The sequence below is a fragment of the Podarcis muralis genome, chromosome 5 (genome assembly GCF_964188315.1).
Source record: "Podarcis muralis chromosome 5, rPodMur119.hap1.1, whole genome shotgun sequence".
NCBI classification, from domain to species: Eukaryota; Metazoa; Chordata; class Lepidosauria; order Squamata; family Lacertidae; genus Podarcis; species Podarcis muralis.
In genome coordinates, this window is record NC_135659.1 from 85,035,766 (window position 1) to 85,060,489 (window position 24,724).

The following is a 24,724-nucleotide window of genomic DNA, read 5'->3' on the forward strand; positions in this document are numbered from 1 at the left end:
TTCAGGAGGGGCAACAAGGCAGCATTTTAGTGAGAGTACTTTGTCCCAGGTACTCTCAAGCGTTGTGCTGGCCCTGGATCTAAGTCCAGGTTGCACATCTTGTGCTGATGCTTTTTTCTCTGAGCTGGCATACATATACAGGCAGTGATCATTTTGTGTGGGGGTTCCATTCCTGGCCCCCAAAGTGCGCATAAGCCCATCCTGTTCTGGCCTCATTCTGAATTCAAACAACCCATACGTCACTGGTCACATGTCAACTGGACATGCGCAAAATGGTCACCACCTGAACCTAAAGACTCAGGCCAGCAGGTGTGGTCACCAGCTATACACATGAATTTGGCATGTCTGCAGCCTTCTCCAACCTGGCATAGGGCAGAACTCTTCTTTCTAGCTTTAAGAAGTTACTGACAAAGTTTAGAAAAGGAGGCAGGGAGTCCCACACCTAGCCTCCCCCAACCCACCCAGTAACAAAGAGCAGGAACTATAGGGCTCTGTTCTCCCTCCCTTAATTTTTTATTAATTGTTCTTTTTTCCTGCCCTGCCCTTCCTCCCAGAAGAGCACCGAGGGTGGCTGACATAGAATCTACATGCACAACAGTTTCTGCAAAACAGAAACTATGCAGCTTGAAGGCAGCTGCTCTTAGCAACATGCTGTGTGAAAACATAGTGTGGTGCCAAATCCCTGTCTTCTGGTAATGTAAGCCCTTGGGGAAGTAAAGGAGGCGGTAAGTGATCACTCTCATTTTTTTAAAAAAGAAATTATTACTGGCGATTGGTCAGAAAAAGAAAAACAGAGTGACCTATCTTACAATGTCTAGATGGGAAATTTTTGGGTTCACAGTGGAAGCCATGCGTTGATCTCCTCTGGGGCAGAAGTCAAAATATCCCACAGAGAAATCCAAGTTTTTACCATAGTTGTGATTGGGCACCATTTTGTAGCAGCAAGTAAATATATGTCTGCTATCCTATTTTCCTCCAGATACATTTAATAAGCCCAGGATTAATGAGACAACAGCAATCACATCCAAGTTCTTAAATACACACTGAGGATTAGATAAATGGCTGGTAAATTCTAGTTTTTGTGAGCAGTGCAGTCACTTAAAACATGATAATTTGATTCAGCAAGCAGAAAGCATTAGTTTGTTTTTAAAGTGCTGAAACACAGTGTGAATACCTTCTTTTGAAGAGCTGGGGACTTGGCTGCTACTTGATCCACAGGAACTGTAATATGGCCCAGGACCATATGTTTCGTATGGCTTCAGAATAGTCACTGGATTTATAGCATCTACTTCAGAGCTCATGAGCCCTTGTTTGGCTGGGAGGAAAGAGGCAGCAGGTTTGGTGTGTGAATATTCCTGAGGTAGCAGACCTGCGTATCTGCCCGCAATATGTAATCTGCCAGCATCGTTCCCTCTCCGATACAGCATAGGGTCAATCTGTTCTGGAGCCAAAAGATTAGACCTTGCTCTTTTAGAAGGCAGTCCATCAAATTCCAAGTTTATATTCCCTGCAGGTCTGTTACTGAGAAACTCTATTCCTCGATTGCTTGACCAAGCAGATTCGTTCAACGGAGTCTCAAGAGAGCCATTTATGTTGCTACTTGCTATGCCTAATTGAGAAGAAGCCAAAAGTCTTGCTTTAGGATCCAGCTTTTTCCCTCTATCCTGTACAGGAGTGCTACTAGGGCTGTTGTGGGTTTCATGCTGTGGTCTAGAGCTAGTAATCTGACCTCCAATCACTTGCAGTTTGCATGATTTCAAGTTACTTGGTGCCGAGCTGCTAGAGTTCAACGCTGAAAAAATGGGTGCTTTGCTCCGTAGAGTGGAACAATGTTTAGCCTTCTCCACATGCGGGGATTTTGACTGGGTAGGCAAGGAAGACTTGATTTTCCCAGGGTTAAGAGGCAGAGGGTGCACATCCTTTCCCAGAAGATAAGGTGGGCATCCAGTACGTCTGGCTTTAAGAGCTGCCCTATTTCTGATGCTATTTTTATTAGCAGCGTTGGAATTATTGGGGGGCTTATGCATCAATCGCCGGTGCATTATTAGAACCTCTGGATATAGTGTTCGGTAAGTACAAAAGGAGCAGGTGCTGGTTGCTAAGGAGCACTGAGAGGCAGCAGTTACTGAAGCATCCAGAGAACAGCCAGTAGACAAATTTAAGGGCTTTTCTTGAGCTATTAGTCTGCATTTCGAGTTTTCTGAAATGTCGCTTAGAAGAGCCATATTTGTTTCACCTTTCACAGCACCAGAATAAAGCACACTTTCTGGCAAAACATAATTCCTTTTCTCAGACCTATCAACATGCTTGTTTTCCTGAAGCTCTATTTCAATTTTTTCCAACTTTAAGTTTTCAAGGCATGGAACTGATGCACCATCATTTGAGCCACCATAGTTTGTACCTTTATTTGTGTCCTGGGTGATATTGTTCAGTGCAGTCTGAAAAGAGGAAAGCATTTCTTTCTGCTGTTTTACAGGTGGGCCTCCTTTAGCATCTTTGGCATCTTCCAGGAGCCTTTTCAGATTTTTGGTTTCCGGAGCACAATTGCCGACTGGCAAAAAGCCCATCTCCTGAGAAGACAGCAAACCTTTACTGTCAATTTTCACATCTGCTGCAGCTTCTGTTTGCTTGTCCTTGTGGTGTCTCTCCAAGTGATATCGCAAAGATGTTTTCTGGGCTGCTGCATACTCACAAAATTCACATTTGTATGGTTTTTCACCTGAAAGAGTTGCAAACAAGAAGTCAGAGCTATTACCATTTCCCTCTGCTAAAAGAACACAAGAAGGGAATCTGTGCTATCCTTTCCCATCTCCACTAAATATGCTGGGGGAATCAATATTTTGCCAAAATCTAAGGCTGGAGCTTCACTAAGTACTAATATCTCTTTGATTTAGAGGAAGTTTTAGCTGCTTTAGTTTAGATGACCGTTTTGCTAAACACAGGGCAAAAGTAAGGATAAACAACAAAGCATATAGCCAAGGTGATAATCCTCCCTATAGTTGCATACATTTTCAAGAGGCCAACATCACTGGTTCACATGTGTGAGTCTCTTGGTTAGCCAGGATTGAGCCATGTAGCAGTAAGCAACTGAAGCTGAACACTAAGGAGGGCCATCACATCCTTCTGGAATAGCATAAGGCATATCAAGGACCTTTACCACACTCCCCCACCCCCAAGCAAGTGGCAAAGCAACTTGAGAATTTCCACATCCTTCTACAAGCTAAATCTCTGAGGTGGGCTCTGAGCCATCAATGTTGATGAAGATGCTTACATTCCTGGAGTCAATATGGATGTGTAACAGCCTCTCCTCCCAACACAAATATAGCTTCTAGCACTGAACATGACAGTTCTCTGGAGTTCACTGAACACCACATACTATGGAAAGAGACTAAAATCTTAAAAGGCAAGCAGCAGTGCTCTCTTATTTGTAAATCCCTCAATTTCCAATATCCTTTCCAGTTGGCTCACAATTCTGGATATTTGGAGTTAATAGCATAGCTCTTAACCACCTCATCTGTCTAGAGGTCACAGCTAGGGGCTACTGTATTTCCTCAGCATGCAGTAAGCTGATTCTGGGAAGTGTATCAAACACCAAAGCTGGAATTATCCAAATCATGAAATTTCCTTCAGTTCAGGCACCAACCATCATGAAGAGAGTTCAATTCATTTTACCTGTGTGAGTTCTGAGATGAATATTGAGGTAATAGTTTGAGCGGAAATACTTCCCACAATAGCTGCATTCTCTAGAGGCGCCAAGGTTTTTAACTTTTGCTCTTTCTATGCCATCTTCGTTCTTATCTTTGGACAGAGGAAGAAAAAATACAGACAAACCATGTTATAAAAGTGAATACAGTGGTACCTCGGTTTTCAAACAGCTTAGTTCCCGAACAACTTGGAAATCAAACACTGCAAATCTGGAAGTCAGTGTTCCAGTTTGCGAACTTTGCTTTGGAAGCTGAATGTGCTCCTGAGCTTCCATTCGTACTGTTGTGCTGCTAATTTGCGGCGCCCCCCCCCATCGTAATTAAATCTTTCTGCCTTCTGTTTGTACTGATGCACTGCTTATTTTCGTTGTCCCCCTCCCCCATTGTAACTGAAGCCTTCCGTTTCCAATTGCAGTGTTCTGAGGTGATATTTGGTGCTTTTGTTTTTGCTATTTTTTTGCATTTTTGTTTGTGTGGCTTGTTCTTACTTTTATGGGACTTTGACTTGTAACTTCATTTTTGTGACTTATTTTTCTGACTGGAACCCAGTTCAGCAACCGATTAACTGATTGTGTGACTGTGGAAAGGGATAAAAGTCCCTCCTCCAAACAATGATTATCATCAGTGCAGGCAAGAAAAAATAATAATTTTAATTTTTATCATCTACAATACTGTCTTATTTATTTTATAGGACAGTGGTACCTCGGGTTAAGTACTTAATTCGTTCCGGAGGTCCGTTCTTAACCTGAAACTGTTCTTAACCTGAAGCACCACTTTAGCTAATGGGGCCACTGCGCCGCCGGAGCACAATTTTTGTTCTCATCCTGAAGCAAAGTTCTTAACCTGAAGCGCTATTTCTGGGTTGGCGGAGTCTGTAACCTGAAGCGTATGTAACCCAAGGTACAGTGCACTGATTATTGCTTTCATTTTATGGATCCATGGTCTTGTTAGAAAGTAAAAGTGCTGTTTTAGGGGTTGTTTTTAAAAGCCCATTTTGCATTACTTTCTATGGGAACACGTGTTTTGGTTTTGGAATGGACTTCTGGAACGGATTAAGTTTGGGAACCAAGGTACCACTGTACTGGATCCAAGCATGTTTGGCATCTATAATGACAACAGCATGTGTTATTGTGGCTACCACCACTAGACACATATACAGTATGCGCCATTCATCTCCTACCCCTACTGCTCCTTTTCCTTTACTACCATGCAGTGTATTAACACACTATCAGCAGCAACATCACTGTCAATTGGCCTATGCACTGTATTCTAACAAAATTAACTCTGAGTTAATTTTGAATTTGTAAACCGCATGAGAACACAGATTCTTTCCTTTGAGGTCTCCTAAGTTTCAAGCAATTTCCACCAGACGAGGTCTCCGACTGGGCACCTGAGAATGGAGAACCATACCAACAAGGGGGTGGGGGCTGATGTTTTGAGTGGTTTTTAGTTTTAGCTTTTGACACAGCTTTAACTCAAGTCTATAGGTTGCCCAACTATTCTTCTTAATCCCCAAATGACCTGATGCTATGTTGTGTTGGGGCCATTTTAAAGGGGGGAAACAGCAGGAGTCACCAGAATGGAGATTAAATATGTTTGTTTGGGAGTTTTGTTGGCCATTTAACACACACACACACACACACTTCGGCTGGGTTATTGAGCATGCAACAGCAATACGTATGGTTGCTGTATCCCAGCCCCACCCCAAACTAGAAATAATGTTAAGTGGCATGGTGTATGTGGGCATAATGAGTTTATTAGACTTGCATTGCTAGTTCAACAAGAGATGTACTGGAAAAACAAAATGTAAAGTTAGACTTCCAAGAGGAACAAACCCAAAGTGCAGTGCACAAGTTGAAACAAATCTACCAAACCTGTGGGGTACAAATATTATTATTTATTATTATTACTGAATGTACAGTATTAAACCCAACCCTACGGGAAGTATTTTAGTTCAAGAGTAAACAGAATTTTGTTCAAATATTGTAATGCTAGTGTGGGACACCTTCATAGTTCATTTGCTTGTATAAGTCTTTCATAGTATTGGAACAGAAGAATTTCTTTTATAAAAATTAATTGTTTTGAGTTAAAAAAAAATGTTCACCCTAACAAGTGCCTGGTTTTCTGTAATACATTTAAAGGAGGGAAATCTTTTGTTATCTGTTCATCACAGCAGGTTCCAGTTCTTCATTTGATAGTCATATAAACAAAGTTTTATCTCTCCCTCCCTCTAGCTCCTACATGCAACTCCCAAGACATAACACTAGAGGGCAGCAAGCACAGTATTATAATCAACAAAGGGCGTTTCAGGTTCTTTCTAATGCCATTGCTTGGAGGTGCAATTTCATTTACGGCTGCAGAATGGTGGTGCACACAGAAAACACAGACAGGAAATGCACCTAGTCATTTCATAAAATAAGAGTAATTTTTATCTTCTCAAGATTTTCATATTTTAAAAATTAATGCACTAGCAACTATGCACTAATGACACAACAACCTAAATGATCATGAATATATACAAACATGTCCCTATAGTGCTTGGAGATCAGTACCAGTTGGCAAAGAATTGAGAAACAATGAAGTTTCTCCAGGTTTTATGGCAAAGAAACAAAAGTCATTCAGCCATCAACAGAATGGCTAGTGCTCCATTATACTAACCTGAACTTCAGGTCTGCACATTGCTAGAAAGGGCAAGATGCAGTCATGTGTACATGGAACATGCTGTACAAAGGATTACGCAAGCATCCTTCCCTTAAGTGCTCTTACAAAAAAGGAATTATGCCATGACTTTTAAGCAGCAAAATGCTGAGTACCTGCACCTAGGAAGAAGGGTGTTATATAGCAGTACTAGCAAAAATCTGTCAGTAACTTAAAAAATCAATCAATCAATCAATGTGGTTTAGATAATGTATACGTGAACAAAACAAGTGAGCTAAAAAGGAATCACAACTTCTTAATAGCTCTTACCTAAGGTCTCTATTAGCCCATCCTCTGATCCATCTTCAGAGCCTCCTTCCCCTCGTTCTCCTATTCCATTCTCATCCACAGTCCCGACATCTGTAAGGCATGCTCTTGGCTGCTTTCCTTCAACAGAGCTGGCTTCTAAATCATTCTTTCGGTCTCTCTTATGTACTCTTGAGTGAAGGACAAGCTGGTGGTAAGTTCGAAAGGCTTTGCCACACTCTGAACAATGTGTGGGCTTGTCTTTGTTCTGGGACAATTTTGAATCCATCTCCATAGAAGGCACTTCACGGCCAGGATATCTGAATTTGTCTTGTGGTATATTACCAATCGCTGTGAAACTTCCACTTTTGCTTGCCTTGATCTTCCCCGTGCTTTCAATCTGGCTTGCTTTGTTTGCATTCCAAATTTCCCCAAGCTCTTCTTTATCAGAAGAGGAGTCATCATTGTCTGTACTTCCTTCATGCCCTGGCTCTTTCACTTGCCCGTGGCCAGTAGCAATTTTTCCTTTGGTAGCCAGTTGCCATGCCTGATACGTACTGAACGGATCTAACTCTGCTATCCATTTCACAGGCTTTTCTTGCTTTTTATTGCTAGGAGGCATACGTGGTTTTAAGTTTAAAAACTGCAAAAACTCTTCCCTGGGCGATCCATTTCCTTTGTCATCTGGATCAGCTTGTGAGCCATCATCACTGGCTACTGAATCTTTGGTATGTACTTTACTGTGCTCAATTAAACTTTCCTTATTCTGAAATAGGAAGCCACAAACCATGCAGATTTTGTAAGGTGATGTAATACTTTCAGTTACTTGGTCCTGTACAACCTCATTTATGGTTATAGGACTCTCTGATCCTTGAGGTGTCTTGCTTCTAGAACCAGGCTTACCAGTATGTGTTCTCATGTGATTTTTGAGGAACCATGGCTCCTTAAATCTCCTCCCACAAACACTGCACCAGTAAGTGAAAGAGTCCTTGTGCTTTCTCATGTGGGCCTCAACATCATATGCCTCCTCAAATGTTTGTCCACAAACCAAGCAACTGAAATCTTGGCTATCCTTTTCATTGGCATCTGAGGGTGGCAAGTCTGTTTTCACTTGTCCTTTATCAAGATGGCTAAGGTATTCTGCTTCTACACGCAGAACTGCTGGTTCGCAGAGTGTTGGCCTGTGCTGCATTAAGACATGCTTACCAAGATCTTCTGGATGCTTGAAAGTCTGATCACAAAACATGCAATCCAAAGGCATGCATCCTTCCCCTTGCATTAAGAACTTGTCTTGCAAGTTCTTGTACGAAATTGTGTTGGCCCCTTTTATTGGCATAGTGGCATCATTGTTCTCCATACGTGAACCAACAGTACTTGCTATGCCATCTGGTCCATCCATATATGCTAAAAGAGGTTGAGTAGGCATATTCCTTTGAAGATGTTAACATGGATTCTAGGCTTTTTTGGGTTGGAGATTAAGGCCACTTCAGTGGCTTCCCACCTGTTTACTCACAAATGTCCAAGCCCAGAGGACCATCAAGAGAAGTTTGCTGAATGTTTTTGCTCATCGGTAGGGGTAGAAAGCCTCACGCAATACAAACTATTTATAAAAGTGTCCCATCAGTTCTCCAATGAAGGTATTGGATTGTTTATGCTCTCTGTGAAGCCTTTTCAGTTCATTAAAACTTCAAAGAAACTAGCCTGCATATATCTCCACATGTAAAAAATTCAGGTCTTCTTAAGCCCAAAGAAATATGGAAATGGTTTAGTACCAAGAAATTCACCACCTATGGAGAGAAGATTTAACACACAAACATTAACTAAGGAAACATGGATATAATAAAATACTTTTGTTTAAAAACAAGAGACTAAACTAGTATATTTTATATGATTTATTCATGTTTTATACTGCTACCAATATTCAGATTAAGTAATAAACTGCTCCCTTAAGTCACCATAGATAATCAGGAATGTCAGGGAGGAAAATGTATGGAATTCGATAAAAGAAATTACAGCTTAGAGGAAAATATGTGTATTACTAGGCTTCTATGCTGGAGAAAGTGAAGGTCATTTCTCTCCACGCAGCATAGAAATGCAGCAGGGCTTATGGAAAAGGGACAGAGTGAAGCATTTCTCCTTGTCCAGTCTACTGCATTTATGAGCTGGCAAAAAGGGAGGCAAAGCCCTTTCTCTGTGACTAGCACAGAAATCAAGCAGGAAGGCAGAGGAGCAGGAAACACTTAATGCCTCCTCAGCCAGTCTGTTGCATTTCACGGCTTTTTACTAGCCTGATTTTTATTCATAAGAGAGGTTGACCATCTATCTATCCTACCAAGCTCCTCTTGCAGAGTTCAAAGTGGGCAGGTATTTCTTTTGTCTTTTTTTTTGGCATGCTAGTAGCTTTTTATGGCTAATATTTAAGGCTGTCTTATAAAAAGTGACTTCTCCCTTTTAAAATTATTGCAAAACACACACATTTAGTCCAAGCAACATTATTCTTCCTAGAATTCATTTAAAAACAACTGCAACTACAGCTAACAGTTTGCCCAGGCAAGTCTAAAAAACAATTCTGCGTATTCCACAATTAAGTAAGTATAACACAGCTATTGAATTCAGATTTCAATACATAGTTATCTTTAAAATGATGCAACTGTCAAAGGAAGTTACTAATTTCTGCGAGGAACCTGCCCTAGGGAGTTACTGTTAACACTCACATCATGCTTTTATATTCATATGGAGGAAGCTGCTTCAGTGAAAGAAATCTAGTAAGGATGGTTACTAAAGTTCTTTTGCCTCCAAAATCCTAAATCTACATTTCCATTCTGGCTGAGTCAGGTGAAGCAGAATTACATTGCACTGTATTGCATCCAAACAATTTGGATTGTTTTACACGTGCCCTCACCTTGCAAAAATGGTTGAACTTTTAATATTAATTTAAAGTGTGAGTAAAGCTCTTATTCATGACTATATACAACATCTGCTGTGGATAGTGCCCATCTGGCAGCCATTTTGAAGCTACACTGTCTGCTGCTACTTCAACAGACAGCCAACTCAGCAAATGGAGTTCCTACCCTTTGGATTACTTAACAGCACCATCAGCAGCAGACCTACCAGATAAGAGATTAAGACTATGTTAGCCCTAAAACAAAACTCTTCTGAGCAGCTGCATTTTGGTGATCCATTCTAAGCAATAACATGTTTAAATCTCAAGTGAGAAGCAAGTAGAATAAAAAATTATTCTAATTTCATTGGTCCAGTAGACCTGGTAATCCAGTTTTCAAGGCACACTTATTTCTAATTTAAAAGGAAAAGAAAAGTAGCTCAACAAGTTGTACAGGGCAGGGCTGCATTTTGGCAGAAATAAAACAGCATTTCAAAGTACTTTGGCTTAATTCTTGTCTAAGGTAAAGGTACCCCTGCCCGTATGGGCCAGTCGTGACTAGGGTGACTAGGGTTGTGCGCTCATCTCACTCAAGAGGCCGGGAGCCAGCGCCGTCCGCAGACACTTCCGGGTCACGTGGCCAGCGTGACGAGGCTGCACTGGTGAGCCAGCACCAGTGCCGCACACGGAAACGCCGTTTACCTTCCCACTATAAAGCAGTACCTATTTATCTACTTGCACTTAGGGGTGCTTTTGAACTGCTAGGTGGGCAGGAGCTGGGACCGAACGACGGGAGCTCACCCCGTCACGGGGATTCAAACCGCCGACCATACGATCAGCAAGTCCTAGGCACTGAGGTTTTACCCACAGCGCCACCCGCGTCCCTAATTCTTGTCTAAATAACCCTATAAGATGGGTCAGTATTATTATCGCCATTTCATAATGTATTTAAATATTTATAAACTACTTTTGTATAAAAGAAGGGGGGGTATACCACACAAAGGTTACAACTATAAAAGCAAATAAAATGGTGAGAGTGGAGGGGCAGAGGTTGGAAAGAGTGTCTTCCAGGAGTCCACCTAATGAGTTCATAATGACTGAACAGAAGACTACCAGCTTGTCCCCAAGTCAGTCACCACAATACACCAGCATATGCCGTTTAACAGGGAACAATTTTATCCCTATTTACTAATATCTATACACGGTTCAGCTTTCTATTCCTCTCCAAGATGCGGGGAGGAGAGTTTTGTGTTACTTTAAAAAGCACCCGCACCCCCCAATTGACAGGGGTGGGACTAGATGACCCCCATGGTCCCTTCCAATTCTCTGTTTCATATTCTTTGTAAACCACTTAAAGATGTTATTTACAGTTAAGCAGTATAAAAACTTTGTTAAATAAAGTGAAATGCTGACACAGGACTGGCGTAGACACCACAATGTGCAACCACACTACACAATGCATTCCCTCCAAGCGTACCAGGCTTATGCCTTCACTCACAATCCAAAACATATTAATAAGAAATGCTACATTTTTATCACACATTTCCTCCAAGGAGCTCAAGGTACTTGGTTCTTCCACCCTCACTTCATCCTCACAACAACCCTGTTAGGATATGAGATTTGACCCAAGTCAAGAGTGAGTTTCATGACTTGACAGGGGATCTGAACCCATGACTCCCAAGTCCTAGTCAAACATTTCTAAGCACACCACCACATGGGTTCTTTTGATTAAACCAAGAGATGTCACTTGTCAATAGCATTATGTCTACCAAGATTGACATGGATTGAGGAATGAAGTTGTAGTCCTGTAACCCCTTGAAGAACACAGGTTCCCCATCCTTCCATTACATGCTTGATGCCTATTCTAGATGTAATGTCTCTTCACTTTCAGCTCCAGTGCAGCTAGAATTTATTTGTCAGTACCGTATTAAAAAATGGTAGACACTGCAACCATTTCCAAATCTAAAATGACCTTGCCAAACATGCAGGCACACCACAAATTCCTTGTGGTTTGAAATCCAAATGTTCTAGTTAATACAGAAGCAACACCCAAGGCACCTGGAGTTTCACAACACATTTCAGTGTCTTCTGAACCCACAACTCATAAATCCTTGATCAGATTTTCCACATGGGGTACTGGATGTAACTCTAGGGTTCAGAAGCTCCATTCTTGCAAACAAAGAAGTCAGCATGAAAAGCCAAAGTCCTTTAACACCAAATTGCCACTTCCAAAATTGGCACATGTACACACACTACATTTAGTAAAGTTAAAGGTAGAGGACCCCTGGATGGTTAAGTCCCGTCAAAGGTGACTATGGGTTTGCGGCGCTCATCTCGCTTTCAGGCCGAGGGAACCGGTGTTTGTCCGTAGACAGCTTTCCAGGTCATGTGGCCAGCAAGGACTAAACCGCTTCTGGCGCAAACCACTTCATTTTAACACCGAGCAGATGACAAGTCATAAAGGAAGATATGAGAAATGAAATGATCAGACAGGAAGCTTTTAGGAGCAGGAACTGAGCTTTTTATGCGGAAATGACACCCAAGCATACCACGGACTGTACTGAAAACTGACCATAGAAAATAAATCAACATGAGAATTTCTTGTAGCTTCAAGATCCAGTGTTCACTTTAAGCACAGTAAACAGGCTTTGGAGAATGATGGAAACCAATGGGAGATGTCAATCTATATTTGGAAAATACAGTCTACAATGCAGACTTTATACAAAATAAGGCACAAGACAGTACCTTTTTTTAAAAAAAAATCTGTGTCCAGAAAACCACAATTAGGACAAATTTGGATCATCTTCTTTCCTCATTTTGTTGAACATTCATCCATGAAAAGCTACAGAACTTTCTTTCTCTAAAGGCAACAGTGTCAAACCACCACCACCACGCAGATAGGTTAAATTGTTCCTTTTTAAAAACTAGAGAATTTGAGTTAACATATTTAAAACTACAGTATACTGTATGTCTTTCAAGCTAGGAAAGAGTTTGCCTATCACTAGGAATCAAGGCCCACTGAAGTTCACATCACTTCATGATGGGAAGTGGCAGAAGCAGCAAGAGAGATCAGCACTGTTTCTTCCTCTCTATAACCTAAATTCCAGTACTGCAGGAGCCTCCAACCCCCACACAAAGGCCTTTGGCACGTATAGGGAAGGGGAAGGGTCTTTCCTTTCACTTTACACCATGCTTTGGAGAACAATAGAAACTAATGCGTTCTAGGAAATACACAAGAGAGGGTGGGTGAGCAGATGGAAAGGAATCCTTGTGTTATAAATCCTGGGGGTATGATGAGTTGCCCATGCAGACATGACATCTGGATTTCTGGACCCACTTAACCTACCTATGTGAGCTTTTTCTACATTACAGGGTCAGCCTTGGGATCACAGCCCAAACTGAAAAGTTTCCATGCCCAACTCACTGTATGATGCCCATAAATGTGTGTGTGTGTTTTTTAAGGTGCTATTCAACTAGCTAGAATGGATATAGTTTTGAAAAAAGTTTCACTACCCCATTTTCATCATACAATATTCCTGTGTGCACGCAAGGCACAGGATCATGCCTATTCCTGTCAATTAAACTCCTGTGTAATACACATTTGTGCTCATACATAAAATGTAGTATGTATCACATGCAGCTTTAAAAAAAGCAGTTTGAACTGCTCCTTTTTCCTCACAGGGAACCAATCATTCCTAGTGGTTTTCAGACATGTATCTACAGCAATCCTGTCCAACAGCTAATTCTTGTTTTGTATAGATTTCCCTTGACTTCATAACTAACAGAAACACTTTCATATATTGAATTTATGTCTGTCTTGTGATAACTGCACATTAAATTCATCATGTATTTAAAAAGCTACCAGCAAATCCTAGTAATGAAAAATATCAATATATTCTTAATTACTTCATCCAACAAGGATAATGGCTGTTTTTTGTTTTGTTTTTTGTTACTTAAGTCCAACAAACATTGGCAGATGTGTGCTATATTTTCTCTCTGTACACCAGTCAACTGACTTTTCTTTGTGAACAATATAATTGTGTTTACAGGCATTACCTTAGAAACCATTCATGTCAGTAGGCCCTTAAATCTTGAGCTAGATGCAAAACTACATTGCTCATATTTCTCTGATAGCTGAACAGGCCTCTGTGTGCTTCTTTTTGTTGAATAACATGAGCATGAAGGTCCTGTGTGTAATCTCATGTCTACCATTTGTAGGGCAGGGGGAAGGACAGAAAGATCAAAAATACCTTACGAATTTTCAATTTTACTTGACAGTATTCAAATCTATTTTCTCATTCTCTGGTTGTTAAAAATTATACATACAGTATATGAAGATATACCTTTTATTAACATAATAGTCCAATTGCTAGAAGGCTTTTAATATAGGGTATTTTGTGAAAACAGAAGTGAATCTGTGGTACCTTCATAAAACATAACCAATGTATGTTATTGCAGACCACTTCTGTTTGAGAGAGTTCTACAGACCAGACTGCACTTCTATAGTGTAGCTTAATTCTGACCTGGCATTGCAGCACTTCTAATTTCCCTGTTTAAGTGTTAAGGGACTTTGACACACAATGCATCTTGCAAGAATAATAAGCTTTAACAGCAGTTTTACATTTTACTGTTGCTTCAGTTTAATGAGGAAATAGGCTTTACCTCCCTATACTCTCTTCACAGGACAGCCTTTAAGCCAAACACTTAGCCTTCCAGACCAAGGCCATTTAGTGCAACATCCTGTTCACATATGACAATGGGAAACCTGCAAGGTGACAATGGGAAACCTGCAAGCAGAATCTGAATTCTCCCACTTGTGATTCCTAGCAACAGGTGTTTAGTTGCATACTACCTGCAACAGTGGAGGAAGAACAATGGCATTCTTGTAGGGCTTCACTTTTTCATAAAAAAAGGAACAAGGAAGTTGCCTCCTGACCATTTTCCTTCCCTGTTGGCTCCTGAATGAACAGCAAGCAAAGCAGCTGGCTTCAGAAAGCAAAATAGCTGGAACACAACTCCCTTGTGCTTCTCAGTAAGAAAAGATGAGACTACTTTGGAGTGAGTAGGCAGCAGCCAACACTCCAAGTTCTGGGTGGCTTCTGTACAGGTGTTGACTCACCGAGATGCCATGTGTGAACAGAGCAGGTATCTGTATGAATTCAGATGTTTACCGGTAATTAAAAGTTCAACTGTGTAGATAAAGAATGTCAGTTGGGAAAACTCATCACATCAGTCCAACACTCAACTCTGCTGTGTATTAAGGCTCTTATTAAACAAACTCCAAGACCAATTAAGAGGCATTTGTAAAAAGGTAGCCAAATTGCAAGGCACAGCACAACTTCACACAGCTCATTCAAAATTCTTGGTGTTCCACACAAAAATGAGACAACAAATGCAAACTGATAATCTATTTTGCACTCTGCACTGGATGAGCACAGACAATCATCTATTCAAATTCCTGTTTAAATTTGAGGTGCTACAATTTTTAAAGACCTGATTAGTAATCAGATTGAGTTTCTTCTTATAGAAGAGAAACTAAGAATCTTCATATCATCATATAATTTTGTAAGATCTATTTCTGGGTATCAGAGAACATTTGAAAAACCACTTGAAGTAGAAGTTTATAAACCAACTGAAAGTTTTCCTTCCATTTTATCAACCTAGTATTTTATATAATAACATACCTAGAGTGTAGGTAGGATCCATGATTCAGAGAAGGTATCTTTAAATACACACACATAAAAGGGAGAAACATTTAAATTGGACTTTGTGTATTACAGCCTACGCTTTATTTATGGAATATATGCTGCCCAATTTTGGAACTATTTAACTCCTGTGTATGCATAGGAAACAAAGTATACTTGATTCAAAAGATTAAAATCAGTAGGACACAAAGCATAACTATTTTGTGAGAAAAAGAACTTCCTACATATTGTTTCAGCTGCAGAAGAGATCAAAATTAAATAATCTAGAAGTTTGGGCATTTGACCCTAACTCCCATGTAAATGTTTCCAACAGCTGCATAGTTTTAGCATCAAAATTATTTTAAAATGCACTGATCTCACAAGTAAGCTAGAATAGTCATGTATCACTACAGGCACAAATTTTACAGCCATGAGCAGCTACAGCCAGTTGGGAGTCACATATTTTGTATCAATTGTTGACTGTTTTCATTAGAAAAAGCTACGTTCCTTTTCTTTACTAAGCATGTCCATAAAAGAGTGAATGCTGGTGCTTAAGGACATTTTCAGGTTTTGCCACAAGAACATTTTACATCTTAATAGGTTGCCAATGTACATCTCCATACACAAGTTCCATAAGGGTATAAAAACTGGAAAGGGCCTTTTTTTTTTTTTTTTGCTGTAACATATTGAGGGCACAATCATATGGTCCATGGGAAGGTGTCGTAAAGTCTGTAGGATTTTGAGAATCTCTCCCCAGGCAGTCAACTCTCCCAGTAGCCACAGAAAGGAGCACTGCTGTTGCTCCCTCTACTACACACACCATTTGGCTAAATGCAAACATTTTAAATGAATTATTTCTACAAGTATTACCACCACTTGAGCCAATTCAATCTACACAGTATCACAGCTGTCTTAGTCTGGCACATTCATGCTTTTTAGTGTAGTGGTCAGGATTCAAAGAAGTCACTCAGTTTGCTTCACATGCCCAAGGGGTTTGGGGGGTTGATGTTTCTAGAAGGGCAGCCTCTGGGCTTGGCAAACTACTTTTAATGCTGATGCAGAATTACAGAAATTAATTTGACATATATCTCAAGGGCCTGTTATTTGAGAGAGGGAACCAAAATCCCACTAGGACTAGCCCAATTGAAAGAAAGAGGTTGCAATCCAAAGAATCACCAACACATCTCACTAAAACCAGCAAACATGCAGTAGCTTCCAGTTAACAATGGAAAAATATTCATGGCATGTAATGTGCCTAAGAATTGCCAGACATCTCTAAAAAAAATTATCTTATCCCCCATATCCTTTATTAATCCCTTTCTATGTTCCCATCTGAAGTTTGAGACAGAAGAGCACTATCACACTGGAGTATCTTTGGGATGGAGATACCTGTGTCCAGCTTTGAACAAGACACTAAACACATTCTAATTAGTACTGGAAGTTCCAGCACATACAGAGTAGGGACCAATTAGTTCTGTCAGCCTGACCCAGAGCAGAAACAAAACAGCTGAAACACTCCTTCTGTCTTTTGTATCTGCCTTTTGTTGGGTGAATGGATTAGCATATTTGAGAGAATTGGAGCCTAGGCTAAAGAGTTCTGCATTTGGATAAGATACATGATGTGTGAAAACATTAAGACCTACCATTAAAATACTTCAGCCTTGAAAGGGGTGCTTTTTAAAAGTACCTTAGTCTAGGAAAAACAATATCCACTGAAGTGACGTGGAATGTTTAGTATTTGGTAATCCTTTATATGTAAATGCTACAGGGTTGGCAGAGGCAGGGTGGAATGCAGGCTGGCTCCCATTTGAAGAGGTGCTACCCCTTACTAGCATGGGTCCTGGTAAATGCCCACCCAGTCTTCTTTAGTTTCCTTATGTTAGGGGTTCTCATTCTTATATAGGAGCAGGCAGCACTTAAACATTTCTATGTCCTCAAAAAAGTTCTCAGACTCTCTGAATTTCCTTAAAATACTGATTATAAAAGGTTAATCTAACTCCAACACCTCACTTTATAAAGCAATTTTATTTTAATAATATTAAGATCAAGCTTTAGCCTACCAAGAATAATTCTACAGTATAATCAAATACCTCCATGGTGATAATGTGCAGCTATCCTATGTCTCATAAGTATTGGATTAAGTACTAAAAATTATTTGTATCGATTTATTGCAGGGTATCAACTTTTAGATGATTCAACCCAGTATTTAAGGCTCTCCACGGTGAAAAGGATTTTAAAGAAACCCCAAACTGGCAAATAGTATCTAATTTCTTTCTGATGCTGTGTGTAATATTGCAGCAAGAAATCCTACTACTACTGCCATTACTATTTAAGGCCTACCATGTATAAAATACCAGATTTTGATATTGCTACCAGCCCTACATCACAATAAGGTAGAAAAGCTGTAAGAATTTGGCCTCATCTGTGTTTTGCCAAACCAGTTTATAACATAGTCAAATAAATTGCATGGCACAAAGTTACTCGGACTGTACCATTTTAAACTCTGGACGGTATTGTACATTCAAATGTTCCTCAGAATGAAATGAAAAGGAATGAAACACCAACTTCTTGCTGCTTTCCATATACTGGGATGTGTTTAATTTTGTTTAATATGGGCAGCATATAAACACATGATGCAACACCTGCAGGAAGAACTAGTTAATTCCCAGAGTTTCATTCCACTTTATTCATCTGAATGTGTGAACTGTCTCAGAGTCAATGCTTCAGTGGGCCTGATAGACTGTAGCCAATAAATGAGTTTTCATTAAGAGCCAACTGATCAGAAGCCCCCCCCCCCAATAATCTGCTGCTAAATTATACTACATCACACTGCAGGTGGGAAAATCAAATGTTTGAATACTTCACCTGTAGTTTGAACACTTCGCCTGCAACTTTAATGTAAGAGAAGTGGCTCCCTACAGCTACAAAAGCTAGCAAACTTTTTATACATGGAGAAAAGATTCAACCATTTGATTCCCCCACCTGCAGTCTGAAGAGATACACTCCAGCAGAACATTCATCATGCGGGCCTCTAGCTGATAAGAGTGTGTCTTTGAGTGTGCCACTTCAAACATTCGCACATTATATGACACCTAGGAATTTCTACCATTTTGTGCTGACTGCATAATATAGTAAGCACAGAAATATTGTAGCTATAAAATCAAGACACACCAAACTCTTCCTTCTGAATATATATACTCTCAAGCTTCTTCTATCTCACCCTAGCAAGCACAGAGTCTTACTTGTTCATGGCTGACATATAACCCAAATTAACCAGTTCTATAGAAATCATGAATTAATATAGAACAATTTCTATGATTAACCACAGTTCTGAAAGATTATTGCTATTCTGATTAGCTGCAACTCTTCAAATAAAAACTAAACCTATTGCCAAGGTTTTACTAAAAAGAAAAAAGAAAAGGGAAAAAAAGGAAGGTACATGGAAGTAACTCCCAGGTGTTTATAATTCACAACCTAAACATCATTGCAGTACAACTAATATTTAGCAATACAGCTGGTTTCTTCTTTGTAAAGATCACTATGACCAATTTAACAATACACAAGACATAATTGAGCTTGGTGCTGTGGTTTAAACCACAGAGCCTAGAGCTTGCCGATCGGAAGGTTGGCAGTTTGAATCCCCGCAATGGGGTGAGCTCCCGTTGTTCGGTCCCTGCTCATGCCAACCTAGCAGTTCGAAAGCACACAGCACAAGTAGATAAATAGGTACCGCTCCGGCGGGAAGGTAAACAGCGTTTCTGTGCGCTGCTCTGGTTCACCAGAAGCAGCTTAGTCATGCTGGCCACATGCCCCGGAAGCTGTATACCTGCTCCCTCGGCCAGTAAAGCAAGATGAGTGCCACAACCCTAGAGTCGTCCACGACTGGACCTAATGGTCAGGGGTCCCTTTACCTTTAAGAAGGCAATGGTTGGTATTTGTGTTTTTTGACCAAACAACCAACATTTGTTAAAATAGTCACCAAGCCTGACTTACCCAGCATATGCTATAATCAACTTATCAAGCAGCATGATTTCAAGTTATATAATTACAATCACTCGGCCTTAATAAGAACAAAAATTTTATTTAGTTAAACAAGCAAAAATATGATCACTTCACGGCATCTGTGCAGCTCAGGAGCCCAATAATCCTTGAAAGTATAGGCCAAAGATTTCCCAGTGGGTAAAATTATTTACTCCATTCAAATGCATTTGAGGATCATGTGAAAATATGTTGCAACAAGTTTTGTTTTATTCCAAGTACCTTTCCTACAGTTTAATTGTGACACCAACAAGCAAAATGTACGTATTCACCAGTAAGGAAAAATCACATGCTAATTTGCTTTCAGAGTAGATGTTTACATAATAAAACTGTATCAAAGAACTAAATGTTGTCTTCTCTGATATCTAGTATTGGGGAGGAAACAAGTCATTGTCCCTGCCCTAGATTTAGTGGCTCTGTGGGTTAAACCAATGTGCCGCTTGGGCTTGCCGATTGAAAGGTCGGTGGTTCAAACCCCCGGTCCCAGCTCCTGCCAACCTAGCAGTTCGAAAGCACGTCAAAGTGCAAGTAGATAAATAGGTACCGCTCTGGCAGAAAGGTAAACAGCATTTCCGTGCACTGCTCTGGTTTCACCAGAAGCAGCTTAGTCATGCTGGCCACATGACCCGGAAAAACTGTCTGCGGAAGCGGACAAATACCGTCTCCCTCGGCCTGTAAAGCGAGATGAACGCCACAACCCCCAAGTTGTTCGTGACTGGACTTAATTGTCAGGAGTCCCTTTACCTTTACCTACTCTGGAGATCTCTGTTTCTTTTTAAGAAGACAATCCTACATATAATGTTTAGAAGTTTCTATCCCTCAGGATTTACTGGACACCAAGCCAATGTGTCTGAAGCAAAACCAGAAGACTCCTAACAGCATAATCCTATGCATGTGTACTCCACTGTATTAAATGGAATTCACAGGTATGTAAGTGTTATTCCTATGTAAGTGTGCATAGCATTGCAACCTAAATATATATCAGATGCAAGATCTATGCCAGGGGTAGGCAACCTAAGGCCCGGGGGCCAGATGCGGCCCAATCGCCTTCTCAATCCGGCCCACAGATGGTCCGGGAATCAGCATGTTTCTACAGGACTAGGATGTGCCCTTTTATTTAAAATGCATCTCTGGGTTAATTGTGGGGCCTGCCTGGTGTTTTTACATGAGTAGAATGTGCGCTTTTATTTAATATGCATCTCTGGGTTATTTGCGGGGCATAGGAATTCGTTCTTTTTTTTCCTTTTCCAAAATATAGTTCGGCCCACCACATGGTCTGAGGGATGGTGGACCAGCCCACCGCTGAAAAAGGTTGCTGACCCTGATCTATGCTTTCTAAACCTGGACTGTTATTTTCAATATTTAAAGTGGAGAATATGAGGTCCTTTTGATCAACGCAACTGACTAAGAGACTCATCTGGCAAAAAGGGATTTGTCATATTATCCAAAGTGCCAGAAATTGTTTCCCCAAAAGTGGAATGCCTCATGAGCCAATTTGTGTGTTACCCCCACCCCCACTTTTCTAACATACACAAACAGGCAACACAAAATGCTATTTACTAACCTCTTTTGCTATGTCATTCAAGGATGCTAATTAAAGCTGCTGATATAGTTGATGTGAACAGTTCAGGAGGTTGAAAAAAGGAGAAAATTCCTACTTGTGGAATTCTTCCAATTCTTGGACAGACCCAAGGATTCGTTGCTTAGAGCAAAACGTTATTTAACTTTATTATGAACCAATTTTAAAAAGGTTAAACCAAGAATTCAACTAACTGCTGATAAACTACAAAACATACTTTTAAAGAACCACCACGTTTGCCCCAGATTGGGAACAAGAATATAAATGCTACCAGCTCACTAGCTTTGGGCTAGTAAACTTAAATTTACAATTGTTAATCCACATTTACACACACAAGCTGCAGATTACTCACCCAATTTCTAAGGTCCAAAAACTTGATTACACAAGACATTATACAAACATGTTTTCCCCAATTCAAATACTGTAAGTGGTTACAAATCTCCAGTGATAGGATCCAACCTTTTTATACTTTTCTGTATTATTCATCTGCTAATTTTTATTTGCTGGAGCCTTACACAGATTTGAGTGTCATTAAAAATGCTCAAAAAGTGTTCATAATGAATGAATATCTTTTATGCCAAAGGCGTAGCAAATGTAATTATGTGAAGGGGGGCAATTGTATTGGACTCCTGATGTTCTAATCAAGAGAATGAGAATAAAGGAGGGCTTGTAAGCTTAGTAATGGCAGCCCTGCTGTGGCAGAAATTTTGCTGATTTTCTACATTTAAATAGTAGGTTGAACTGGAAAGGATGACATGAGATAAATAAGTAAATGACAGTCCAATAGCCTTACTTATTTAATCATCTGAATCTCTGTGGAAGCAAGTAAACTCAAAGGTCAAGCTTCTCTTTCAAATTTGCCTAAAGATAGGAAAGCTTAGTCATTTTAACTATAGGTAAAGAGCTGAAAGAAGTCCTTCATTCACCAATAGAGTGTGTTTTTTTGTGTGTGGTATGAATAACATTTCGCCATACCTGGCACAGAAGTAGTGAGAATTTTCTCTTTTAGATATTTTTAAAACTAGGCCATATTTATCACTACAGTACTTCCCTGGCCTATAAAATCCTAATTACAAAGTCTCAGTTTTACACAGCTGCTACCATACTGAAAGTCAAATGAGATCTGTAATTTCATTTTCAACTATTTTTCCAAGCAAACATGCAATAATTTGCACCTTGATGCTGAACATACTGCTTGGAATTATACCACACTAATAGCAGTAGGACTTACTTTCAAGCAACACGATTAGGATCAGGGACGTGCTTTTCACTTTGATCTTGTACATATAGGAGGCAAATAAAATCTTCAACCGTGCAATTTCATTGATGCAAAGTATAGCAACACTCTTAAGTAATGCAGCTAAGTGTTTGAGAGGCAGAGAGTTTTTCAAAGAAGCCCTAAATAAAACAAACAAATGTGAAAGAATAGTGCAGAGTACCTTTTTTTCAGTCATATCGCCACCCCCTCCCCTTGCCAGTCTCCACCAAAACAAAGGAGATATTCCAAGCTACCCAATAGCTCTCCATCTGGAATCTAATGCAATTTCTGTTGAAGGAGTCAGTAGCAATCCTCTTAAAACCCCTATAAATATAGCCTCCCTTCGCTATGGCACTTTTTAAGAACCACAAATTTATAAATAACACTGCTTAATTAAAACAAATCCAGGAAATGGCTTCCCATCTACTCTAAAATGGGTTACCATTATAAGACATGCTGTGGTTTGGAACAACAACACCAACCAGAAAACCCCAACATCTATAGGTCATGAAAAAGTTATTTATGTTGAAACTTTATAGAAAAGACACCCATACTTTAAAATATGTATGCTGTATATGTAACTTGGGAGGAAGTTTTCAGTACTGGTCTTTATTTCCTTTAAGGAAGAACTATTCAGTGGACAATATAAAATCTTTTTTTTCCCTTTAAAGGGGACATTCAATGTTGCAATTTTGCCTCACATAGAATTTCCATAGAGACACGTACCAAAAATAAGACTTGTTTCTCAGCAAGAATCGTCAGCTGCCATTAAAGCCACACCTTAAAAAGTTCTTACCACACAGCAGCCAAGCAAGTACAAACTAGTGGTGGCTCTTTTCAGAGCCAAAAAATAAGTTGAGCTAAAAGTTGGGATGATTTGGTATTTTAACATCAGATCTTAAACAGGCTGTGGTAAAGGCAGAAATATAAGTCATCTTTTTTCTTTTTAAGGCTCTAGTAAATGCATGGTGTGTGTGTGCTTTTTTTTTTAACACACAAGTGTAGTCTAACAACCTTTCACAGGAATATAAATATTTAACATTTAAACCTGACAACACAGCACTAAAAGATAAAATGCCTTCCTGCTAAGAGCAATAGTGCCTCAGAACTGGAAGGCAGCTGTTGTTCCCCTGCCTTCTCTTTTGTTGCACCTAATCTCATGTCAAGTCATTCAAGCAGCTCCAAAGCGATGAAGACATAATTGAATCAACCTTATACATTTTTATTTTATATTTTTAAAAAACCACTATTATCAAATAGCTATATGTACATGCTAAGTTTTTCCAAACAGGCTTACACTCTTCTTTCTCTCCAAAGAACAAAAAGGAATCCAATGTATGCACACACAACCACAATGAAACTGAAATCAACGACTCAAACTTTGCAGAAGGGAATATAACTTGGTATGTCAGATCAATCAATAGTCCACTGAAATATTTTCTCAGCTACAGCTGTTTGTTATGCATGATGATTATCTGAATAAAGCCTCAACAGTAGCATCACTTCAAGAAAACCAAGGGAATTCTCCTCTCTCTCTTTCCCCCACCTCCAGATTTATTAACCATGCAACATATACATTTTAGTATTCTCTCAAGTGGGAGTTCTTAATAAAAAGAAGTAACTGATGTCCCATCACAAGCTGGCATGCCTATTGTACATCTTAAATACTGACTCATCAATTCACATAAAACTAGTGGGGGGGGGAGAAGAGAGGATCAAACTCCACCTACTTTCCCTCCCCCACCTCCAAAGAAAGCAGTTTAACCTACTTATGTGAGCCAATCCTTTCATGATGATCCAGAAAACAACTAATCATGAAGTCATAACATTTTTTTTTAAAAAAAGGCATCTCAAGTCCCAAATCTACAGAAGACCCCCTGAAGTGTAACAAAACATGGCGAGAGAAAACATTTGCAAGCCATTGTTATAAGAGCCACTGTGCTCAGATACCTTTGCAGACACAAAAACCAGCCCCTAGCTGCCAACAGAAGTGGTCAGCAAGTCAATGCCTGCTATTCAGTGTGTAGTTAGGCGTTTTATTCCCCTGCCTTCCTGATCATATCAGGCAAGCTTCTCAAGGCCTAATACATTGTGAAGAATGATATGACTCTTCTCTCCCCCCCCCACGACATATTTGTAAGTGTGTTATTTCCTTCTGTTCCCTTCACATGCAGAAACTTCCCTTTTCACATTCTTCTGTAAAAGATTTCACTTCATCTACATGATTAAGTTCCTATTTCTGCTTTTCTTCTACTCGCCCCTCAGCCCCCCCCCCCTTTCCACCCATCAGAAGCGATGTGTATATTTTAGCTTTCAAGGTCATTTTAGGAAGGACAAAAAAATAACCACAAGGAACCTTTTCGTTTTGTTTTCCTTTGCAAACACTCCATCTGAACCACAATGCCGAAGTTATTCGAACATCCAAAAGCCCTTCAAGCTAGAAACCCAAGACAGAAATTTTGCTGGCCACCACTTCAGAAACTCTTTTTAACACTTCGATTCTGATACTCACAAGGCGATTCACACACAGCATACATTATAATGGGGGAGGGGAGGGGAGGGGAGGGGTGGGCACACGGGACTGCGTGTCGAATGACTGCTTTTGGCGAATAGGTTTTTGTTTATTTCAACTGCACA

The 24,724-nt window shown here is 40.0% G+C and overlaps 1 protein-coding gene across 2 annotated transcripts in view; it reads right to left on the reverse strand.

The window, feature by feature from the left end:
* Positions 1-24,724, reverse strand: part of ZNF217 (zinc finger protein 217) — a 31,092-nt gene that overhangs the window by 5,441 nt on the left and 927 nt on the right. For both annotated transcript variants that reach the window (XM_028735229.2, XM_028735230.2), the window contains exons 2-4: positions 6,672-8,434; positions 3,673-3,798; positions 1,175-2,719 (exon numbers count right to left, since the gene is read on the reverse strand). In XM_028735229.2, the coding sequence (XP_028591062.2) occupies positions 1,175-2,719; positions 3,673-3,798; positions 6,672-8,073 (3,073 nt within the window). In that variant the 5' untranslated portion in view covers positions 8,074-8,434. The remainder of the gene's footprint in view (positions 1-1,174; positions 2,720-3,672; positions 3,799-6,671; positions 8,435-24,724) is intronic.